At 42.1% G+C, this 18,214-nt stretch overlaps 2 protein-coding genes across 4 annotated transcripts in view; one reads left to right on the top strand and one right to left on the bottom strand.

Moving 5' to 3' along the window:
• Nucleotides 1–13,106, bottom strand: part of LOC147900499 (uncharacterized) — a 25,978-nt gene extending 12,872 nt beyond the window's left edge. The window contains exon 1 of the mRNA XM_087376663.1: nucleotides 12,779–13,106. Coding sequence (XP_087232789.1) covers nucleotides 12,779–13,106 — 328 coding nt within the window. The remainder of the gene's footprint in view (nucleotides 1–12,778) is intronic.
• On the top strand, nucleotides 12,792–18,214 carry LOC147900498 (pentatricopeptide repeat-containing protein At3g16610-like). 3 transcript variants are annotated; one of them, XM_087377520.1, is made up of 6 exons: nucleotides 12,792–13,501; nucleotides 13,581–13,666; nucleotides 13,868–14,051; nucleotides 14,281–14,329; nucleotides 14,687–17,956; nucleotides 18,187–18,214. In XM_087377520.1, the coding sequence occupies exon 5, from the start codon at nucleotides 14,735–14,737 to the stop codon at nucleotides 16,934–16,936; it is 2,202 nt and encodes a 733-aa protein (XP_087233646.1). In that variant the 5' UTR covers nucleotides 12,792–13,501; nucleotides 13,581–13,666; nucleotides 13,868–14,051; nucleotides 14,281–14,329; nucleotides 14,687–14,734; the 3' UTR covers nucleotides 16,937–17,956; nucleotides 18,187–18,214. The 3 variants fall into 3 exon arrangements, with proteins under 3 accessions (XP_087233646.1, XP_087233644.1, XP_087233645.1); XM_087377518.1 differs by having other exon boundaries at nucleotides 14,194–14,329; XM_087377519.1 differs by having other exon boundaries at nucleotides 13,861–14,051; nucleotides 14,194–14,329.

The following is an 18,214-nucleotide window of genomic DNA, read 5'->3' as shown; positions in this document are numbered from 1 at the left end:
AATTTTCTTCCTCTGTTGTCACCTTATTGATGCTTTTACACTTATGAGCCATTGTTATGCTGTCGCCCCTAAATTTAGGCTCTTGATGCATAGGAGTGCCGCTTATGATGCCCTCCACCATCCTTGACGTTGTTGTAGGGGTTGGGCTTTTCCCTTGCCGAGCTCACCTCACACGCTTCTCTGCACTAGGGCCGGCACCATGGCACTTCCCTCCAATGAATGCATGTCTCTTGGTGCTTTGCAACAACAAGTCAGTGATACACGCATTGTACAGATTCAACATCCCCTTGAAGCCTTCAATAGCTAGCGAACTTGCATGTATAGGCTCAACAAGATTTGTCGTGGGCACGTGCGATATGTCCTTTGCATCCTATCAAGAATGAAGTATAGTGAGTGGTTCGTTCGCAAAATTTGGTGGGAAAATCAAAATTTTGTATTAGTGAATGGATACTCACACCAACAAAATGCTTCCGCCAACATGGATATCGAACATGCCACCAGCTCAGCCAACAAATGGTGTTTATTAACACCACCAACTATATGATTTTCAAACTCTAGCAAGCCTTCATGCACACTGCCACTACTACATTTTAGTTCGTACAACTAACAAAATTTTTCGCAATCAATGAAGTTTCCCATAATCAATGAAATTCCAAATAATCATTGAGATTCCAAAAAAACAATGAAACTTTCCATAATAGCTTCATTCCCATAATTAATGGAATTTCTCATAATCAATGAAATTTCACATATTTAATGAAATACACCCGATTTTGAAATTTCCAAAATGCAAGGTTTTTTCCACTTTATCAAATAGGGTATTTTTGCCTCATTAAAACCTAGCCCCCTTGCCATTCCTCCCCTTGGTGGAGATGTGGAGACTAGGACCCCTAGCACTCCCGTCTTGAGCCATCATAAGTTGCAAGCCTCATCCATTATGTGAACTTCTCTTTTACTCTCTAAGCTCCTCATAGTGTAATCAACATGCATGGCTCCCAGGGTTGAGCTTGACTATGTACATGCAGTAGGGCATGCAAAACAATTATTAGTCATGTATTGTCAAGAAACATTATTATACAAAATATATTTAAAAATCACCATTCATCCTCAAATATGTGTGCGCTTTCAGCTTATGCTATCTTGTCTATGCTTACAAGCACAAAAAGCATAGTGGGCAACATGCTTCCACCTATTACATAATATTATGTAGATGTATGTGTACTCTCATCTAGTAATAGCTATTATGTTTCAGCTGCAATCTGTGGCAAGATGAAAGAAGAGGAAAAATGTCTTCAAAATTGATCTAGACATACATGAGCACATCATGGGGTGTCTTGTTATAGGACTAAGATAGTACAAGAAAACGTATTCCCATTGTATATTCTCATTGTGTAATTATTGTTTACAGTCCATAATAAAATAATGGAAAATAATTTATCATTAGATGCAATGTATTATTGTGATTGTAGATAATCCTAAACATGTATCCTATAAAAGCATCGTGATGGTTACATGTAATCCTAAACCACTTAACTTATGCAACAACAACTGTGCTAGTTGTAGTTAATTCTAAAATGACCATGCTAGTTGCAATGAATCCCAAACCAAGGAAAATGTACTTTGTTTATACTATAAATCCTAAACTTATTATGGTTATAGATAATTCTAAACCACTTATCTATAAAATCACTATGCTAGTTATAGTTAATCCTAAACCACTTAACTTGTACAACCATTTTGATGGTTGTAGTTGATCCTAAAATAGCTTATATAAAGGAAATTTTAGTTTTGATTACTAATTATAAAAGAAATATAACAAATAATTATGGAACCATTTCATTGATAATTAAACATGTCCATATTAGGAGTGTTGTAATATCATCAGGTCTATGACTTTCCTTTCTCCTTTGACCACCGTTCATTAGGTTCATTTCTTGATGGAACCTTGAGCTTGGGATTCTTCCCATTATCACAAGGCTCAAACTTGGGATTATTCTTCCTTTCATGAGGGGGTTACTTCTTCCTTTCATGAGGGGGTTACTTCTTCTCTTCATTCGGGGTTGCATCTTCCCGTCATCAAGTTGAGCCTTTCTTTCTCTAGCCAATGCACATGCAACCAATACTCTCTCTATGTCGATAGTTGCAATAGGCAAACACATTTTGCCTCTCCCTCACCTACACATCGAAATATTAGAATCTCTACATATAGAGGTTGCATGCACAAATACCCCAAAGCAAAACACATGCATATAGTGGCCACACTGGGGCCATTAGATCTGGCACTCATCTAAAATGTGATCAGAACACATTGTGCATGTATGACCCATTGCATCTAAGTAGGATTTAACTATTGGATGTCAAATATCATAGTCTCACTTTGTACATGAGAAATATTTTTCTTGATTCCATTTTGTCTCATCTTGAGAGTGCTTCGTAACAGCAATAGCTCTATCTGATTCTTTTAGTTGTGCAACTGGGCCTCTTTAAAGCATTTAGCAACCTCTCCATAGGCCTCTTTTAATATAGTCAAAGTAGTTTTCATTTAAAAAATGATGGAGGGCTACCTCTCCAAATCTTCAAGAGCCAAGGCAAGCGGCTGCATAGTGGTATTTCAGTAGTAGGGAATTGTACTTATCATACTAGTATTGTGCCTTCTCTTTATAATATTGCACATCTTATTATTGTTGTGTGATCCACCTTGGCTACACTTTACCAAATAATGGCTACTCTCTACCTGATCTGCATCCTTCTTGCTTCTTCTCGATCTGCATCCTTATTGGCTTTCAATGTCTCTTGTAGCTCTTGCATCACTGCCATGGTTTTTGCATGTCCCTTTTTAGCTCATGATCTATAAGATCGCTTTTCTCAAGGTTAAATGTGTTCTGGATCTTTTAGATCATTTGGTACAAAACTTCCTTGTTTTCTCTTTGAGCATCAAGTGGTTCTTTCACTTTTCCTAGATCGGCCTCTACATGGTTCATCTATTCTAGTCTCTTCAAGCTACTCATGAAGGTACCTACCTCTTTTCTTATTCTATTCTCTACCTTTCCTTCTCATCCAATCTTGCAGTAATTTCAAGAGCTGCCAGATAGTGCGCTTATGCATCATTGGAAGTACCAACTCGAGGGCTCCCACCTCAATCTCTACAAAATCTTAGAGATGCACCCCCTCATAGAATTCATCACCCAGTCCTTCAACAATTAGCGATGCGCACATCCAAAGCGTACAATAGGAGGATACAACCTCACCCCCGACACTCTAGTCCTAGTGACTAATGCATATGTCGATCTACAGCCTCACTGACGACTCCCCTTCTTAAAGCTGGAGAAATTTTGGCGATACTACTGCAGTGCCCACATCGATCACCCAAATCCACCCCCTGTATATGCCAATGGAACGATAATGGACTTGGGCAGAATTTAGAGAGCTCTAGCAAAAGGACCCCAATATGTTGTACAACTTTCCAAAGTACAACTTTCCCAAAGAGATGACCCAGGAGGGATTTTGCTTCTGCCTCCAGTCATTCAATGACACGTATGGCTCGGTACCCGATCCTGCCGTTGTAGTAGCCAGTCAACTTCAACCGCCTCCTCTTACTCCTCCACGATCTCCCTGCCCATAATCGTCCCATCGACGTGTTGAAGCGCATGGGCCGAGCTCTCCTACGGACCCTAATCTACTCTAATGACAACACTAATCTAAGGTGGATGAATCCTAAGAGTAATCATGGTCTATAACTCAAGTCAATTAGGTTCCAAGATAGATTAGCTTGGACTCATAAACAGAATCTTGAGATAGTGCAAGGTGATTGATTGATATTACTTCAAATGAACCTCCCTTTTATAGGAGTTGGTACTTACATCCATATGCATGCTCACATTTGGGATATCTCCTCTATGCCATGTGGTAGCTTGCCCTTTACTCATACCTTTGCTTTACATGTGCTCATGGCACCATAACTATCAACACCTCCCCTTGGTGCCATGATCCTTTGGCTACTACAAGGTGGTTAGACGTGAGTTACAAGATCAAATCCTCCCCTAAGTGCTTACATGGATACTCTCAGGTGGTCAGGTTTGATTACAAGAATATAGGCTAACGGTGGAAAGGCTTTTGCTTCTCAATACATGTTGTTCTTGTCATTCTTCTCATGGCTTGATGATGACTCCATGTAGTTGACCTGCTGGTTCTTTAATCTGCAATCTTCTTCCTTGTGTCCCAACTTCTTACAATGGTGACACTTTGGTTTGTTCTTTAATTTGCAGTTACTTTGACAGTGACCCATTCTTCCGCAATGGTAACACTTCGTTGATGTTTTATTGAACTATGCTTGTTCTTCATTATAGATGTGTGTTGATGTAGATGTCGATGCCTTCAACTCTCTTTCTTTTTCAAGAAGAGAGGATACACATTCCTCAAACTTTGGATCTGGCAAATTCTTCAAAGTGGTTGTCAATGCACTGTACTCTGCAGGCATGCTTTTGCATCTTTTTCCCCTACTTTTTCTTTTGCTGACAAATTGTGCCAGGGATTCATTGAAGCCCATGTGCAAACCATATGGATTTCTTGGTTTTTGGCTTTTGCACCAAATACTATGTTCAACTCATCCCATGCATCTTTGGCATGATCCTTGGAGTCTATATGATGAATTATGTTGTCCCAAGTGTAAACCAATGAGTGATAGTGATGCTTCATCTTTTTCCTTCCAAGCATCATTTTGTGTAGTGGGGATGTCTTCTTTTACAGTCTTCCAAAGCTTTTGATGCATCAAGAGATACCTCATTTGTGTATACCAGGTGTGAAATCCTTCCCCGGTGAACTTCTCAACAGTTGAGGTGTGTATTGCCATTGCAAAGCTCTTACCAGTTGAACATACTTCAAAGTTTGGAAGTGTCTAATTGCATATAGAAAATTTGAGTTGACAGCGCATAGAGCTTAAAAAACCAGTTATTTTTCCTTTTTGGAGCGTGTGCAAATTCTTCCTAGATTGGAAGTTACGGTTTGTCGAAGATTCTGTGAAGAAGAGGTGGCCTTGATGATGTGGCAAAGGCTGTTCATATGCAACTTGCAGGACTGTGCTTGACAAGGGCCCTATGCCACGTGGTAGAAACTTAACCAAACCTCAATAACCTAACCATGGTAAATTTAATCTAACCAATAACTTAACCCAAGGCCATACTTAACCAAGGTCCAAGTCAATTAACCATGGTTAGTTTCTATCTTTGCCACGTGTCTTAAGGTTACTAAACCTTAGAGGAGAAGAAAAAATAGAACTCTGAGGCTTCTCCCACGATGAGGCTTCTCTGACGACATGAGGCAGTGAGGAGTTTTTGCGATGTAACGTGAGTTGTATGCCTTGCTGTGATCACCTGTTCGTTGGAGTCACCTGGCGTTGAAAGGTCATCTCGGTTGGTTCAAGATGTGTTGCAAGACTGCGTTGGAGCTCGTTGTAGATGGAGCCATGGATTTTGCTCTAGAGAGCTACAACCCATGGTTGTAGATACACACTCTAGCTGTGGCGGTTGGCTGCTCGCGTGCAAATCCATTTTGTTTGCACGTAGCTCACCGCTACAGTCCAGATGGCGAGAGGTTAGAGCCGCCTTGCAAGAGTGTTGGCTGTCGATCGTTGGGGAGCTAGGTGCTTTGCCTTTGGAGATAGGAGCCCATTGTGTGATTGGCCGTTGGAGTAGATTTACGAGGTGGTTGATAAGAGGCGCACGTAGAGATCATAGTAGGCTTGCAGGTCGATTGGAGATGCTGGCAGCTATGAGTCATTGGAGGCGATGAAGGCCTGCAGGTTGGCTGGAGATGCTAGCAGAAGATCTACTACCCATAATTGATTGCGCCTTAGGAGCCGGTGCTCAGTGAAGTAGTAGTCATTGAGGGAGGGTCGTTGGGGATGGAAAGGGAAGGCTTTGTGGCTTGTTAGAGAGACTTAGTTGATATGTTGCTTTAGAGAGGGCTTTCTATCTACCTCCGGCCTTCTCAATGCACTTCTGAGTAGACCCGTTTGGCTGGCGATGGTGGGAGGCCGCTTGTGTGTTGTCTGCAATGTTGCTTGCCTAGTGCACAATTGAGAGACTAGATGTATCTCTTTCTCTTCTCTCTCTTGAAAATCTCTCAATGAGGAGAAATGGATGGAAACCTCTTACAATGAGCGGAAATTCTCTATGGAAGTGAACTCTCACAAGAACACTCGAGAAGCTCTCAATCTCTCAATCAAGAAATCTACATCTAATCTAGGAGTGCTAGGACCTAAGCTCGATACCATGTTGAAGCGCATGGACCGAGCTCTCCTATGGAACCTAATCTACCCTCATGACAACACTAATCTAAGGTGGATGAATCCTAAGAGTGATCATGATCTATAACTCAAGTCAATTATCTTCCAAGATAGATTAGCTTGGACTCATAACGAGAATCTTGAGAGAGTGCAAAGTGCTTGATAGATATTACTTCAAATGAACCTCCCTTTTATAGGAGTGGGTACTTACATCCATATGCATGCTCACATGTGGGATATCTCCTCCATCCATGTGGGAGCTTGCCCTTTACTCATACCTTTGCTCTACATGTGCTCATGACACCACAACTCTCAACACAACGATCGCTTACACAATTTGACAATAGTATTTGGATGGTGTTCCACTTACATGTCCTTTAGGTTAGGGAATGACCCCTTTCCTTAGCCATTCATCATGTGGCCTAAAATTCATTCTCCTTTTACACCTACCAAATTTGTAATAGGACCTCCTCTCCTTGTTTGTCAAATGTATCAAGCATGGCATTCTCCACAATGCTACGACTCATTGATGCATGTTGTGGAATGCCAAAGGTGTAACCTCAAAATTCTTTAACTTGCCATACAAAAATAATACTTGACTATGACAACCCGACATACACTCTCAATAAAAATCTTGGATTCATGATTGTAGTAATTATTTTTTTAGCTATTAGATTGAGACTATGAAAAAGCTTGCCTTTTGATGTATCCAGTTGGATTGTTTTCGTCATCACATAATGTCTATGTGGAGATGACATCAAGTACATAAGGACAAGGGACTGATGGGTGCAACAGATGTGGTGAACAAGAAGAACAAGTTGAGCAACATGATGTTGACAAAGAAATGTCAGAACAACACAAGGATATAACCCAATGATGACCTCAGAAGGATGTCGTCCATATTACCGATCAAAGATTTCAAGGTTACAAGGAAAAGAATTGAGTGGGCATATGCGCTACATGCAAGTGTTGTTGAGCAACGTGTTGTCAAATCCATGGAGCATGAGATATTTGTGGTGCGGAGTTTGGACTCATCTTTTGGTGAAACTCCAACTTATGTGGTTGCCATCAAGGAAACACCTACATGCACATGTTCAGACTTTCAAGATAGGGTGGACAAGAAGAAGGCATACTTGGCTTGCAAGCATATATACTTTGTATTCTTTAGGGTGCTTCATTTGGATGCAGACATGTATATGTTTGTGCATCAACCTATCCTAAGGCATAGCCTAAGAAGATACATTTGGTGCTTTTTGGTTGTAGCTTGTTTCTCTCTTTGTCTGGCACATGAGCATAGCATTCACACCCAAACAATCTGAAGTGGGAGACAGATGGCTTCTTACCACTGTAAGCCTCATGTGGTGTTTTACCTTTGAGTGTCTTTGTATAGCTGCGATTAAGGATGTAGACCACAGTATTGATAGCCTCAGCCCAAAAGTGGTTTGGCAGTCCAGCACCTTTCAACATACACTTCCCCATCTCCATGGTGGTTCGCATTCGGCGTTCAACAACCGAATTTTGCTGAGGCGTATGTGGTGTCATCATTTGTCGCTTGATTTCTTTGCTCTTGCAAAAATCTCCAAACTCTATAGAAACAAACTCACCACCACCATCCAATCTGATTTTCTTTACTTTTCTCCCTATTTCATTTTCAACAAGCTGTAGCCATTCTTTCAATTTACCAAAAGCTTGGGCCTTTTTGTGAAGAAAGTACACCCACATCTTCCTACTATAGTCGTCGACAATCAATAAAAAATAGGGAGATCCCCCCAAGGCCTGTGTAGGCATCTTACCGCTAAAGTCAACATGCACCAACTCTAGAGGAGCGTTTGCTCTATTCTTGCTTTCTTGTGGGAATGCCTTTCTCTGTTGCTTGCCCATCATGCAAGCTTCACACAGTTCTTTGATTTCTGCTACTGCAGGTAAGTGAGCAACCATACCTTGGTTCTGCATCTCCTTCAGCACTGCAAATCCAATGTGCCTGAATCTTTCGTGCCAAAGTCTGCTTGTTCCCACTCCAACGGTGGCTGTAAGAGCACTTAGCTCATATAGGTTGTTCCTCCTTACTCCTATGCCAACAAGATTGCTAGCACTATCTAGAATTTTTGCTCCTGTCTTGTTGAACCTCACCTCATGGTCAAGGTCAGTTACTGATAGCAAATTTCTCTTGATTTGTGGAACATACAATACATTAGATAGTTTCTTAACATCTCTATTTACAGAAACGAATGAAACCGTACCTCAACAGGGCATTTTGTGTTATTTCCAACCGTCACGGTGATGGGTTCCTTTAGAGGCTGCATGGAACAATATAGACTCTTCTTGCAGGTCATGTGACAGGAGGCACCACTATCCAACACCCATGAATCAGTGGTTAATGCTTCTTAAACTGAGGAACACTCTTCCTCAATGGCCAGAAATAGATCCAACTCTGCTTTTGCTGTGTTAGCTGTCTCTTTTCCCTTATCTGTCTTCTTCAGTACACCATTCTTTTCATCATCTTTCTTGACCCAACAATCTGCAATCACATGGACCTTCTTCTTGCAGTAGAAGCATTCTCCCTAAAACTTCTTCTTGCTGCCCTTCTTCTTTTTGTCACCACTAGTAGAGGACTCACCTTTGGTGGAGGAACCACCTTTGCCTTTCGTAGAGGCAGAGAACGCAACATCCCCATTGCTGCCTCCATCTCAAGCTTTAAGCCTCAATTCCTCCTCCATAAGTAAAGCATAGAACTCCTGAAATGACAATGGTTGGGTCTCACCTAAGTGTTAAGCGCTATTACCAATCCATCAAACCTTGGTGGACATATCTGGAGACACCGCCGAGCTAGCTCTTCGCTAGTCTTTTGTATTCCAGTACCAGCCATCTGGTCACAGATTTTTGATTCGGGTTATGAATGCCTCCGCTATCTCTCCTTCATTAAACTTCTTAGATGCGAGCTGATTCTCCAGGTTCTGGATCCTTGTCTGATTCCGCAGCTCATATTGACTCTTCAATATGTTCTAGGCCATAGTTGCCTTAGATGTATGCTGAATCAAGGTCAAAACACTATCAGTAGTACTTGTAACCAGGGCACATAGAGCATCTGTGTTCCTATGTTTCCAAGCTCGTAGAAGGTCGTCATTAGGAGGTATCATACTCCTCGAATTTGCTAGGTCAGGGGTTCCTTGTGGTTCTACATCAGTCCCCAGTACTGTCTTCAAAAGCTCATACGAATCCAGAATAGCATTAATTTTAAACTTCCACAGAGTGTAGTTCATACCATCTAGCTTGCCTTCAATGAAGGCTGGTGGGCAAATCCTCTACGCTTGGATTGTTGGTGCAGCTGCAACTGCTGAACTTGAGTCGCTTCCTATTGCCATCAGTCCATATGCTATTGAAGCCCTCGCCTCTCTTCTACTCTTCGATCTAGAGTACACAGCAAACTGGAGAGGAACAAAATTTTCCTTCAATACTGATATAGTATAGATGATGGCTCTGTCCACCCGTGCACTCCCATATTGGAGCTTAGATGGCGATCTAGACAGATACTAGGTGAAGAGCTACTAGTTGGAAGGTCTGATCTAATTTGAATTGATATGGTACAATGGACTGGGGAGGTCGCCTCTTTATAGCTATGAGGGCGGTAGTTGGATCAACGTAGTTGGTGGAACCGACCAGTCAACCTAGTCAGTGGAGCCGACTAGTGAACCTTCTCGGTGGAATCGACTAGTCGTCCATGGAATATTCAGGGCTCCCACACAATCACCTTTCTGCCACCAACAGTCTCATTAATAGACCTCATTTGACATGCAAGTCAGGATCCATCTAGTGTCCCAGGCTCACACATGACTTCTCCTCATATGGGGGCCTTACAACTTGAGCACCTTGGACCACTACTGGTTACCAGGAGGATGGGGCATTGAGCATATCTAACACCTTCTTCCCTCCCTCTTCTCCCTCTCCTCTCCCCTCTTCCCCACGTGAAACCACACTGCAATAATCCGGAGGCCGCTTGAGTGACACTTGCAGACGGCTCATGCTATGCATGTAGCCGGGAGTGGAAGCTCCGTCGGCATATCAACTATCCCACGACACATGAGTCACCGCTGAGAGCACACTACAGTTTCGCTGGATATTCTCAAGCTCATCACAGGGGAACACCCAAAATGTGAGAATACAAATGAGAGAAGCTCCCCCTTTATAGTGGGGGGAGACCACTTTTTTCCCCCTTTGCTTATAAGATTACCTTTGAGAAATCACCACATGTTGGAGGCCCAAAAAATCCAAATTTTGATTTTTGGGGTTGAGTTACATCAGCCAAAAAATAACCCTAAAATGCTCGAGTGGGAAAAGTCCCAAAATGACAACCTGAATATGAGAGTACGTGGAATATATTTTCTTTCCTCTCAAGATCTCTTTCCTCTCAGCATGCGTGCTTGCATTTGTGTGCATGGCAATGGCAATGGCGCCCTTCCTTTTTATTCTAATCTATAGTTGTGTGATCTCTCATTCGGCTTCTCATCCGTCAATTTTTGTGCTCGTACATTGAAAAGCAATGTCAAGTTAGATTTTCTTTAAGATATGTTCTTATAAAGACAAAATACACTCATGCATTGAAAGATAGTCCCAAAGTAAGCCTCTCAGTTCCCAAGGCTAGAAGCACAGTATTTTGCGCGTACATTGAAAAGCAATGTTAAGTTAGATTTTCTTTAAGATATGTTCTTATAAAGACAAAATACACTCGTGCATTGAAAGATAGTCCCAAAGTAAGCCTCTCAGTTCCCAAGGCTAGAAGCACAGTATTTTGCGCACCTTCTATCATCTAAGGGTTAAAGCATTCACAATGGTTGCTAAACTTTTGTGTGCCTTTTATTCTTAAGGGTTTCAACATTCCAACAAGAAGAGAGGCGGATGCACCATTGCAAGAAGGATCTTGGGAGCTAACAAGGAAGGATGAAGTAGGTGCATTGTGATGTGATTGCACTCAACGTTTCAAAATCACCACAACAACGAGGAAGAAACACCCCTTTGAAAAGGAGGAGCTCTCTCTCTCTCATGGACCTTTAAATATATGAAACCATTAATAAGTAGCATATGGCTACTCGAAAATGAGGAAGAGGCACACCTTGTGAAAAGGAGCACGATAGGGAGAGGTCTCTCTCTCATGGACCTTCAAATATATGAAACCCTTAATAAGTAGCATATAGCTATTCAGATTACAAGTGATCATAAGATTAGCTTCACATGTTTTGTCCTCACAGATCCTATTAAGTCCTACAATACATGAAGATAGCATATCATCTCTCTCTCTCTCTCTCTCTCTCTCTCTCTCCATGGTAGCAATAACATGATTGAAAAGAGTTTATATGAGACATAGGAAGTGCCACACTCTAGTCAGCACCAATGTACTTAACATGCTCTTATTAGTGGCAAGAACCTGGTCAAATTCTCTCTCTCTCTCTCCCTCTCTCTCTCTCATTGCTATGCGAACACAAAATTTCTTGCTTTCTAGGATTCCATGTGTAGAGCATATCAATAAAATAGGAAATCCTTTCTTGTATCTATTTAATTGACTTGTATCTCTGCAAGGGTTATGTGCTACATGTAAAGTGCTACATGTGCTAAATGCAAACTCCTATGCGTATGCATATACTATGAATGGAAATTACTAGCAACTTGCTACATGGTCTTATAATGTTTGGAGAGGAAGCGTGCCAACTCTTCCCCACACGAATATGTGGTTATGTGCTAATGCATCAATTTCAAGCTAAATTTCACAAATTGATAAATGCTAAATGGGAAATGCTATATGGTGAATAGAACAACTGTACAAATCTTACAATCAAAGAATATAATGCAATCCTCTTTCTCAACACAGCTGCCTGCCCGGATCTAGTTTACTATGTTAGTCTCTCTCATGCACCCACACACATGGGGCACTGAAACCTCATTCTCTCTCTCTCTCTCTCTCTCTCTCTCTCTCTCTCTTTGTGGTAGACATCCATATTCATGCATATTTTATATTGAACACCCCTCACACTTGTCACATGCATACTCTCTCTCTCTCTCTCTCTCTCTCTCTCTCTCTCTCTCTCTCAAGTTGAATACATTCAAAAGGCATGCCCGAGAACAAAGCCTAGCCTGGACTGGAAGCTGAGAGAGAGAACAAGAGAGAACAAGAAGAAGAAGAAGAAGAAGAGAGAGAGAGAGAGAAAAAGGGGGAGGAAACAATACGCGGAAAGCCAAAATAAAATAGCTCAAAAAAGAATTTCAGCCGACAATAAGGCTTCCACGTTTCTAAGTGGCAGGGCAAAAAAATCTTCTTGTGAGCGAATAGTCTCATCTCGGCCAACATTTTGGTCGCTCATTGTTGTTTGTTCTTGTCGTAGGGTGTGTTGAGTTCGATCCGAGGAGGGTCCTGCCTTGTGGCCTGACGTTAAAAAAAATTCTTTTCTTTGGCTTCTCTCTCTCTATACTTGGAGTGTCTCTCTCTTAAAGCGGGTTCCCGCGAACCGTCAGCGGGTGCCTGAGCGTGGCGGACGTTCCTGCCTGTCCGTTCAGCGCCAGCGCCAGAAGTTGGAGGGGCACAGCAACCTGCAGATGAACCGCCCAAGCCTGTATGTTCCTGCCCCTGTGTCTGCATATTACATACAAGACGGAATTTCACCCGCTGCAGCAGGTGAAGGGAGATGGTGGTACCGCAATGCCCGCCTGGAGAACCAAAAATTCCGTCTCCAGCGGGGCGGTGAGGGGCGTGTTCCTGGCGTGGCCTCTTCAGCTTTGAAGGTTGGGAACATGGGTGGCGGTGGCGTTCCGTGGCATTTCCGCGTGGAAATGCCATCGCGGGATTGCGCTCTTAGTGCACTCGATGCTGCATACTTATATACTTAAGTACTTGAAGCTCGATGCGTGCAAACTTAATCAAGGGCATCGCTCTCTGTCAAATTCAACATTAGTAGAAATGTACGGCAGCGCCTTCTGTCATACTTGGACAGTCATTGATTGTACTGCTAAGCCGAGCAGCGATCGTTTAAGCGCCCTGCAGTGTAGAGTTTGTGCCAGCCTCTCTAGCACGATCTCAATTTTCCATGGTAGGAAGATGAGTTCCTCCCTTCCCCCTCATAAAGCGGCTACAGAAAATAATAATCTTGTTGTCGTGGAACGGGCTTTTACACAGGACCCGTGGGTTCATTATCACCATGATGATAACCTGGATCCTTACAGATGGAATTCCAAGTAAGTAAACGTTCCTTTGTCACGGGCTTATTGTAAGCTTCTGGTTACATATTTTGATGGGTTGCATCTGTCGATACAGGGAAAATGCTTTGGTTACCTCTACAAGACAGACTTTGGGGAGAGGTCTTGAAATTTACTCCTTACTACTTTATTTTTCGAGCAAACGTAAGTGGCATGTCCACACCCGTCCCATCTGATTTCTCCCTGAGATGAAAGTAAAAGCTTTCCATTTGTGAAGAGTCGGACTGGTAAAAGAATGCCCATTGCAGTTACTATTCCTCTTGCGTGTAATCTTGACGCCTCATGAGTAAATTCCATCGTCCAAGCAATATGTGCTTACTTATTTGATGTTTGGGAAGCATGCAGGTTCCCAAAGGACCAATGGTGTGAATAATTGGCCACCGGCTGTGCCCAGTGTATAGGAGAATTCCTCGAAAAATCTCAAAGGAGGAAAATGGGAAAGGAAAACGTACAAAATATTGTTATCATATGATGGAAGTGCTTTCATTGACTGGCAGAAACAACCTCCTGGTTTACACACAGTTCAAGGGTATGATGATCCAATCTTTGAACCATTGTGATTTTGGAGGTCATCCTTCTTGGTCTCTCAGCAGATTGATAAAGAGCTCTACCTTAAAAGAAATAATAATTCAAGTTATGGCTGCGTTCTCATGCTCAAACCCGTTTTACAGCTTGCTTGAGCAAGCATTGGGAATCTTTGCTGATGGAAACAGGATAACATCTCTTGAGCCTGAGGGAAGCAGCTGTTTCTGTTGCAGGTCGTACTGACAAAGGTGTTCATGCGGCTGTCCAAGTTTGCTCTTTTCTGTAAGTTTGCCACTTTTCATAGTACTGCAACGTTGAAGCGCACATATTTGAAATTATGACGTGTGTGTCGCATTGGTTATTCATGTCATAACTACTGCTACTGGTAGTGGAAATGCTTGAATATTTGCTAAAAAACAGAGCATGACTTTGAAAGAGATGTCACATGATTTTCTTCCCCTCCTGCTGCAGAGAGTACTCTTTATTGCATTAGCTTGGGCATGTCCGAGTACACGTGTCTAAATGCAAGTGGGAAGAAGTCCCCGTACGGTTGCTCCATACAGGCTGAAGGGCTGATTGCTTTAGCTTGTTTTAGTTTTTTAATATTGTTAATGAGGGTTTATGATGACTGTTATGCAGGTACTACACTTGACCAAAGATAGAGCTGGCAAACTATTCTTGTGAGAGATGCAAACCAGATTCCTGTTGTCAACGACGAATAGAGTATTTCCTTCAACTATGGAAGTTCTAAGAAAACTGTGCAAGGAGGGACGGCTTGTTGAGGCGCTTCAGGCCACATATTCAATGGAACATCAAGGAATTGTCATTTCACCAAGCATCTGCTACTGTCTTCTTCAAGGTTGCATCAACAAGAAAGATCTGATAGCTGGCAAAGAATTGCATCACCTCATTAACAGAAGTGGATTTGAGTCTAATGCGTTTTTGGGGACTCATCTTATCCGCATGTTTACCCTGTGTGGTGATTTGATGGAAGCGAACAAAGTATTTCACAAACTGCACAAACCAAATGTGTTTGCATGGTGTGCTGTCATTTCTGCACATGCCAGATTTGGACAAGCCCAGCAAGCGATAAATTTGTATTACCAAATGCTAGAGTCTTGTATGATACCAAACGATCATGTATTTGTTGCAGTCCTTAAGGCATGTATCAGTACAGTTGCTCTTACAGAAGGGAAGCTGATTCATGCCCATTCTATTGAGAACGGTTTTGAGTCAGACATATTTGTTGGGAGTGTCCTCGTTGATCTGTATTCGAAATGTGGAAGCCTAGGTGATGCGTTTGCAGTGTTCGATAAAATGTTCAAGCGGGATGTGGTAACGTGGAATGTGATGCTTTCTGCGTGTGTGCAGCATGGGCATGGTTGGGATACAGTCAGGCTTTATGAACAAATGCAAGAAGAAGACATCAAGCCAGATCGTGTCACATTTGTTGCACTCCTGAAAGCATTTTCCAGCACAGCAGCCATAGATCAGGGCAGGATAATTCATGCCCACGTCATTATAAGAGGTTATGAGTGGGATGTGGTGGTTTGTAGTACCCTTGTTGACATGTATTGCAAATTTGGGAACCTCAACGATGCACACAGATTGTTTAATAGAATGCTATGGCGTAACATAGTAACCTGGAACACATTGATTGCAGGTTACACACAGCAAGGGCAAGGTCATGTAGCTTTGGAACTCTTTCAGACTATGCAACTGGATGGTATAGAGCCCGACAATGTCACCTTCCTCAGCATTCTAAAAGCCTGTAACAGCATATCAACTCCAGATCAGGCTAAACTGTTTCATATTCACATCATTCAAAGCGGTTTTGAACTGGATTTACATGTTGGTAGCACCATTATTGACATGTATGCCAAATGTGGAAACCTTGAAGATGCTCGCAGAGTTTTTGACAAATTACCAAAGCGAAGTGTGGTAACTTGGAATGGCATGATCACAGGATATGCTGAGCATGGGTATGGCCAGGAGGCTCTGGAACTTTTCCAGAAAATGCAACAAGATGGCCTACAACCTGATGATGTCACTTTTTCAAGCATTGTGAAAGCGTGTTCGAGCATAACAGCAGTAACCCAGGTCCAGTTAATCCATGCCAGCATTATTGAAAGTGGTTTAGATTTGGATGAAGCTGTTGGGAGTATCCTCATTGACATACTTACCAGATGTGGGCATTTGGAGGACGCACGTGGTGTCTTTGACAGATTACTGAAACGGGATGCAGCAATATGGAATGCAATGATAGCAGGGTATGCCTTGCACCATGATTATGCAATGGCTCTGCAATATTTTGAGGGCATGCAACAAGAAGGCCTTGAGCCAGATAATGTGACATTTGTATGTCTTCTTTCAGCATGTAGTCATAGCGGCTTAGTAGTTAAAGGCTTTGACCATTTAAAGTCAATGAGAGAAAAATATGGCATTGCCCCTACATTTGAGCACTACAACTGTATAGTTGACCTCCTTGGGCGAGCAGGGTTCTTGAAAGAGGCAGAGGACCTACTACAAACTTTACCATTCCTAACTAATATTAGTGGCTGGAGGTCTTTGCTTAGTCACTGCAAAACATATGGTCATGTGGAGCTAGGAAGACGATGCTTTCATCAGCTGGTCACAATTGATCATGGAGATGCTTCAGGGTATGCACTTATGTCGACAATATATGTTGATGCTTACATGTGGGTACATATAGACAAATTACAGCAGCTGAGAAAACGTACAGCTGCCTGGAAAAAACCGGCAAAGGCATTCATTGAGGTTGATAACGAGATTCACGGATTTGTTGTGGGAGAGCAAAGCCACCCGCTGTGTGATGATATTTGTGCCAAGCTAACAAAGTTGAATGCCCAAATTCAGACTGATGGATAACCACATCTGAACTCAGTGCTAGAGTCAATGTCTGATGCTGATATAGATATTGATGAGAATTCCTATGGGCTGCTAAGCACACATCAAGCCACAGCTTTAGGAGCATCACAAAATCTTTGAGCCTGCTGTATATTCCACATACTGCCAAGGCTTTATTTAAGATTGACATTGAGAGATTATTATGATCCATTGCTGCTACATACATCACATATTGACGAGGTCTATTAATGCAGTGAGCTATGTGGAATCCTTTGCAATCCTAGGAAGCTCAAAGCTCTAATTTTGTTACATCCACTCCTATTTTACTTATGCTCTTAAGGGTGTGTTTGTGCTTGTGCACCTTTTGGTGATAGCTGATACCCACCTTTTGGTAGTGAAGATGTCAATATATGCATGATATAGTTGATCTAACCTTGTTGGTGAGCGTTTAAGAGTACATTTTTTTATTGCTTTGCGTTTAACTGGGATCCTTACAGATGGAATGCCAAGTAAGTAAACGTTCCTTTTTCACGGGCTTATTGTGAGCTTCTGGTTCTATACTTTGATGGGTTGTATCTGTCAATACAGGGAAAATGCTTTGGTTATCTCTACAAGACAGACTTTGGGGAGAGGTCTTGAAATTTACTCTTTACTACTTTATTTTTCGAGCAAACCTAAGTGGCATGTCCACACCCCTGTCCCATCTGATTTCTCCCTGAGATGAAAGTAAAAGCTTTCCATTGCCCATTGCAGTTAATATTCCTCTTGCGTGGAATCTTGATGCCTCATGAGTAAATTCCATTGTCTCAGCCTGTCCAAGCAATATGTGCTTACTTGTTTGATGTTTGGGAAGCATGCAGGTTCCGAAAGGACCAATGGTGTGAAGAATTGGCCACTGGCTGTGCCTAGTATTTCGGAGAATTCCTCAAAAAATTGCAAAGGAGGAAAATGGGAAAGGAAAACGTACAAAATATTGTTATCATATGATGGAAGTGCTTTCAGTGGCTGGCAGAAACAACCTGGTTTACACACAGTCCAAGGGTATGATGATCCAATCTTTGAATGATTGTGATTTTGGAGGTCATCCTTCTTGGTCTCTCAGCAGATTGATAAAGAGCTCTACCTTAAAAGAAATAATAATTCAAGTTATGGCTGTGTTCTCATGCTCAAACCCCGTTTTACAGCTTGCTTGAGCAAGCATTGGGAATCTTTGCTGATGTAAAAAGGATAGCATCTCTTGAGGCTGAGTGAAGCAGTTGTTTCTGTTGCAGGTCGTACTGACAAAGGTGTTCATGTGGC

Source organism: Dipteris shenzhenensis, chromosome 7, assembly GCF_047967505.1.
Source record: "Dipteris shenzhenensis isolate YYH24624 ecotype China chromosome 7, Dip_SZ_1.0, whole genome shotgun sequence".
NCBI lineage: Eukaryota > Viridiplantae > Streptophyta > Polypodiopsida > Gleicheniales > Dipteridaceae > Dipteris > Dipteris shenzhenensis.
The sequence above is the reverse complement of the archived record's forward strand: the minus strand, read 5'-3'. Positions and strand labels throughout refer to the sequence as shown.

What these genes read in the sequence shown, in the direction of transcription:
- LOC147900498 (XM_087377520.1), top strand. Translation starts at nt 14,735, where the DNA reads ATGCAAACCAGATTCCTGTTGTCAACGACGAATAGAGTATTTCCTTCA.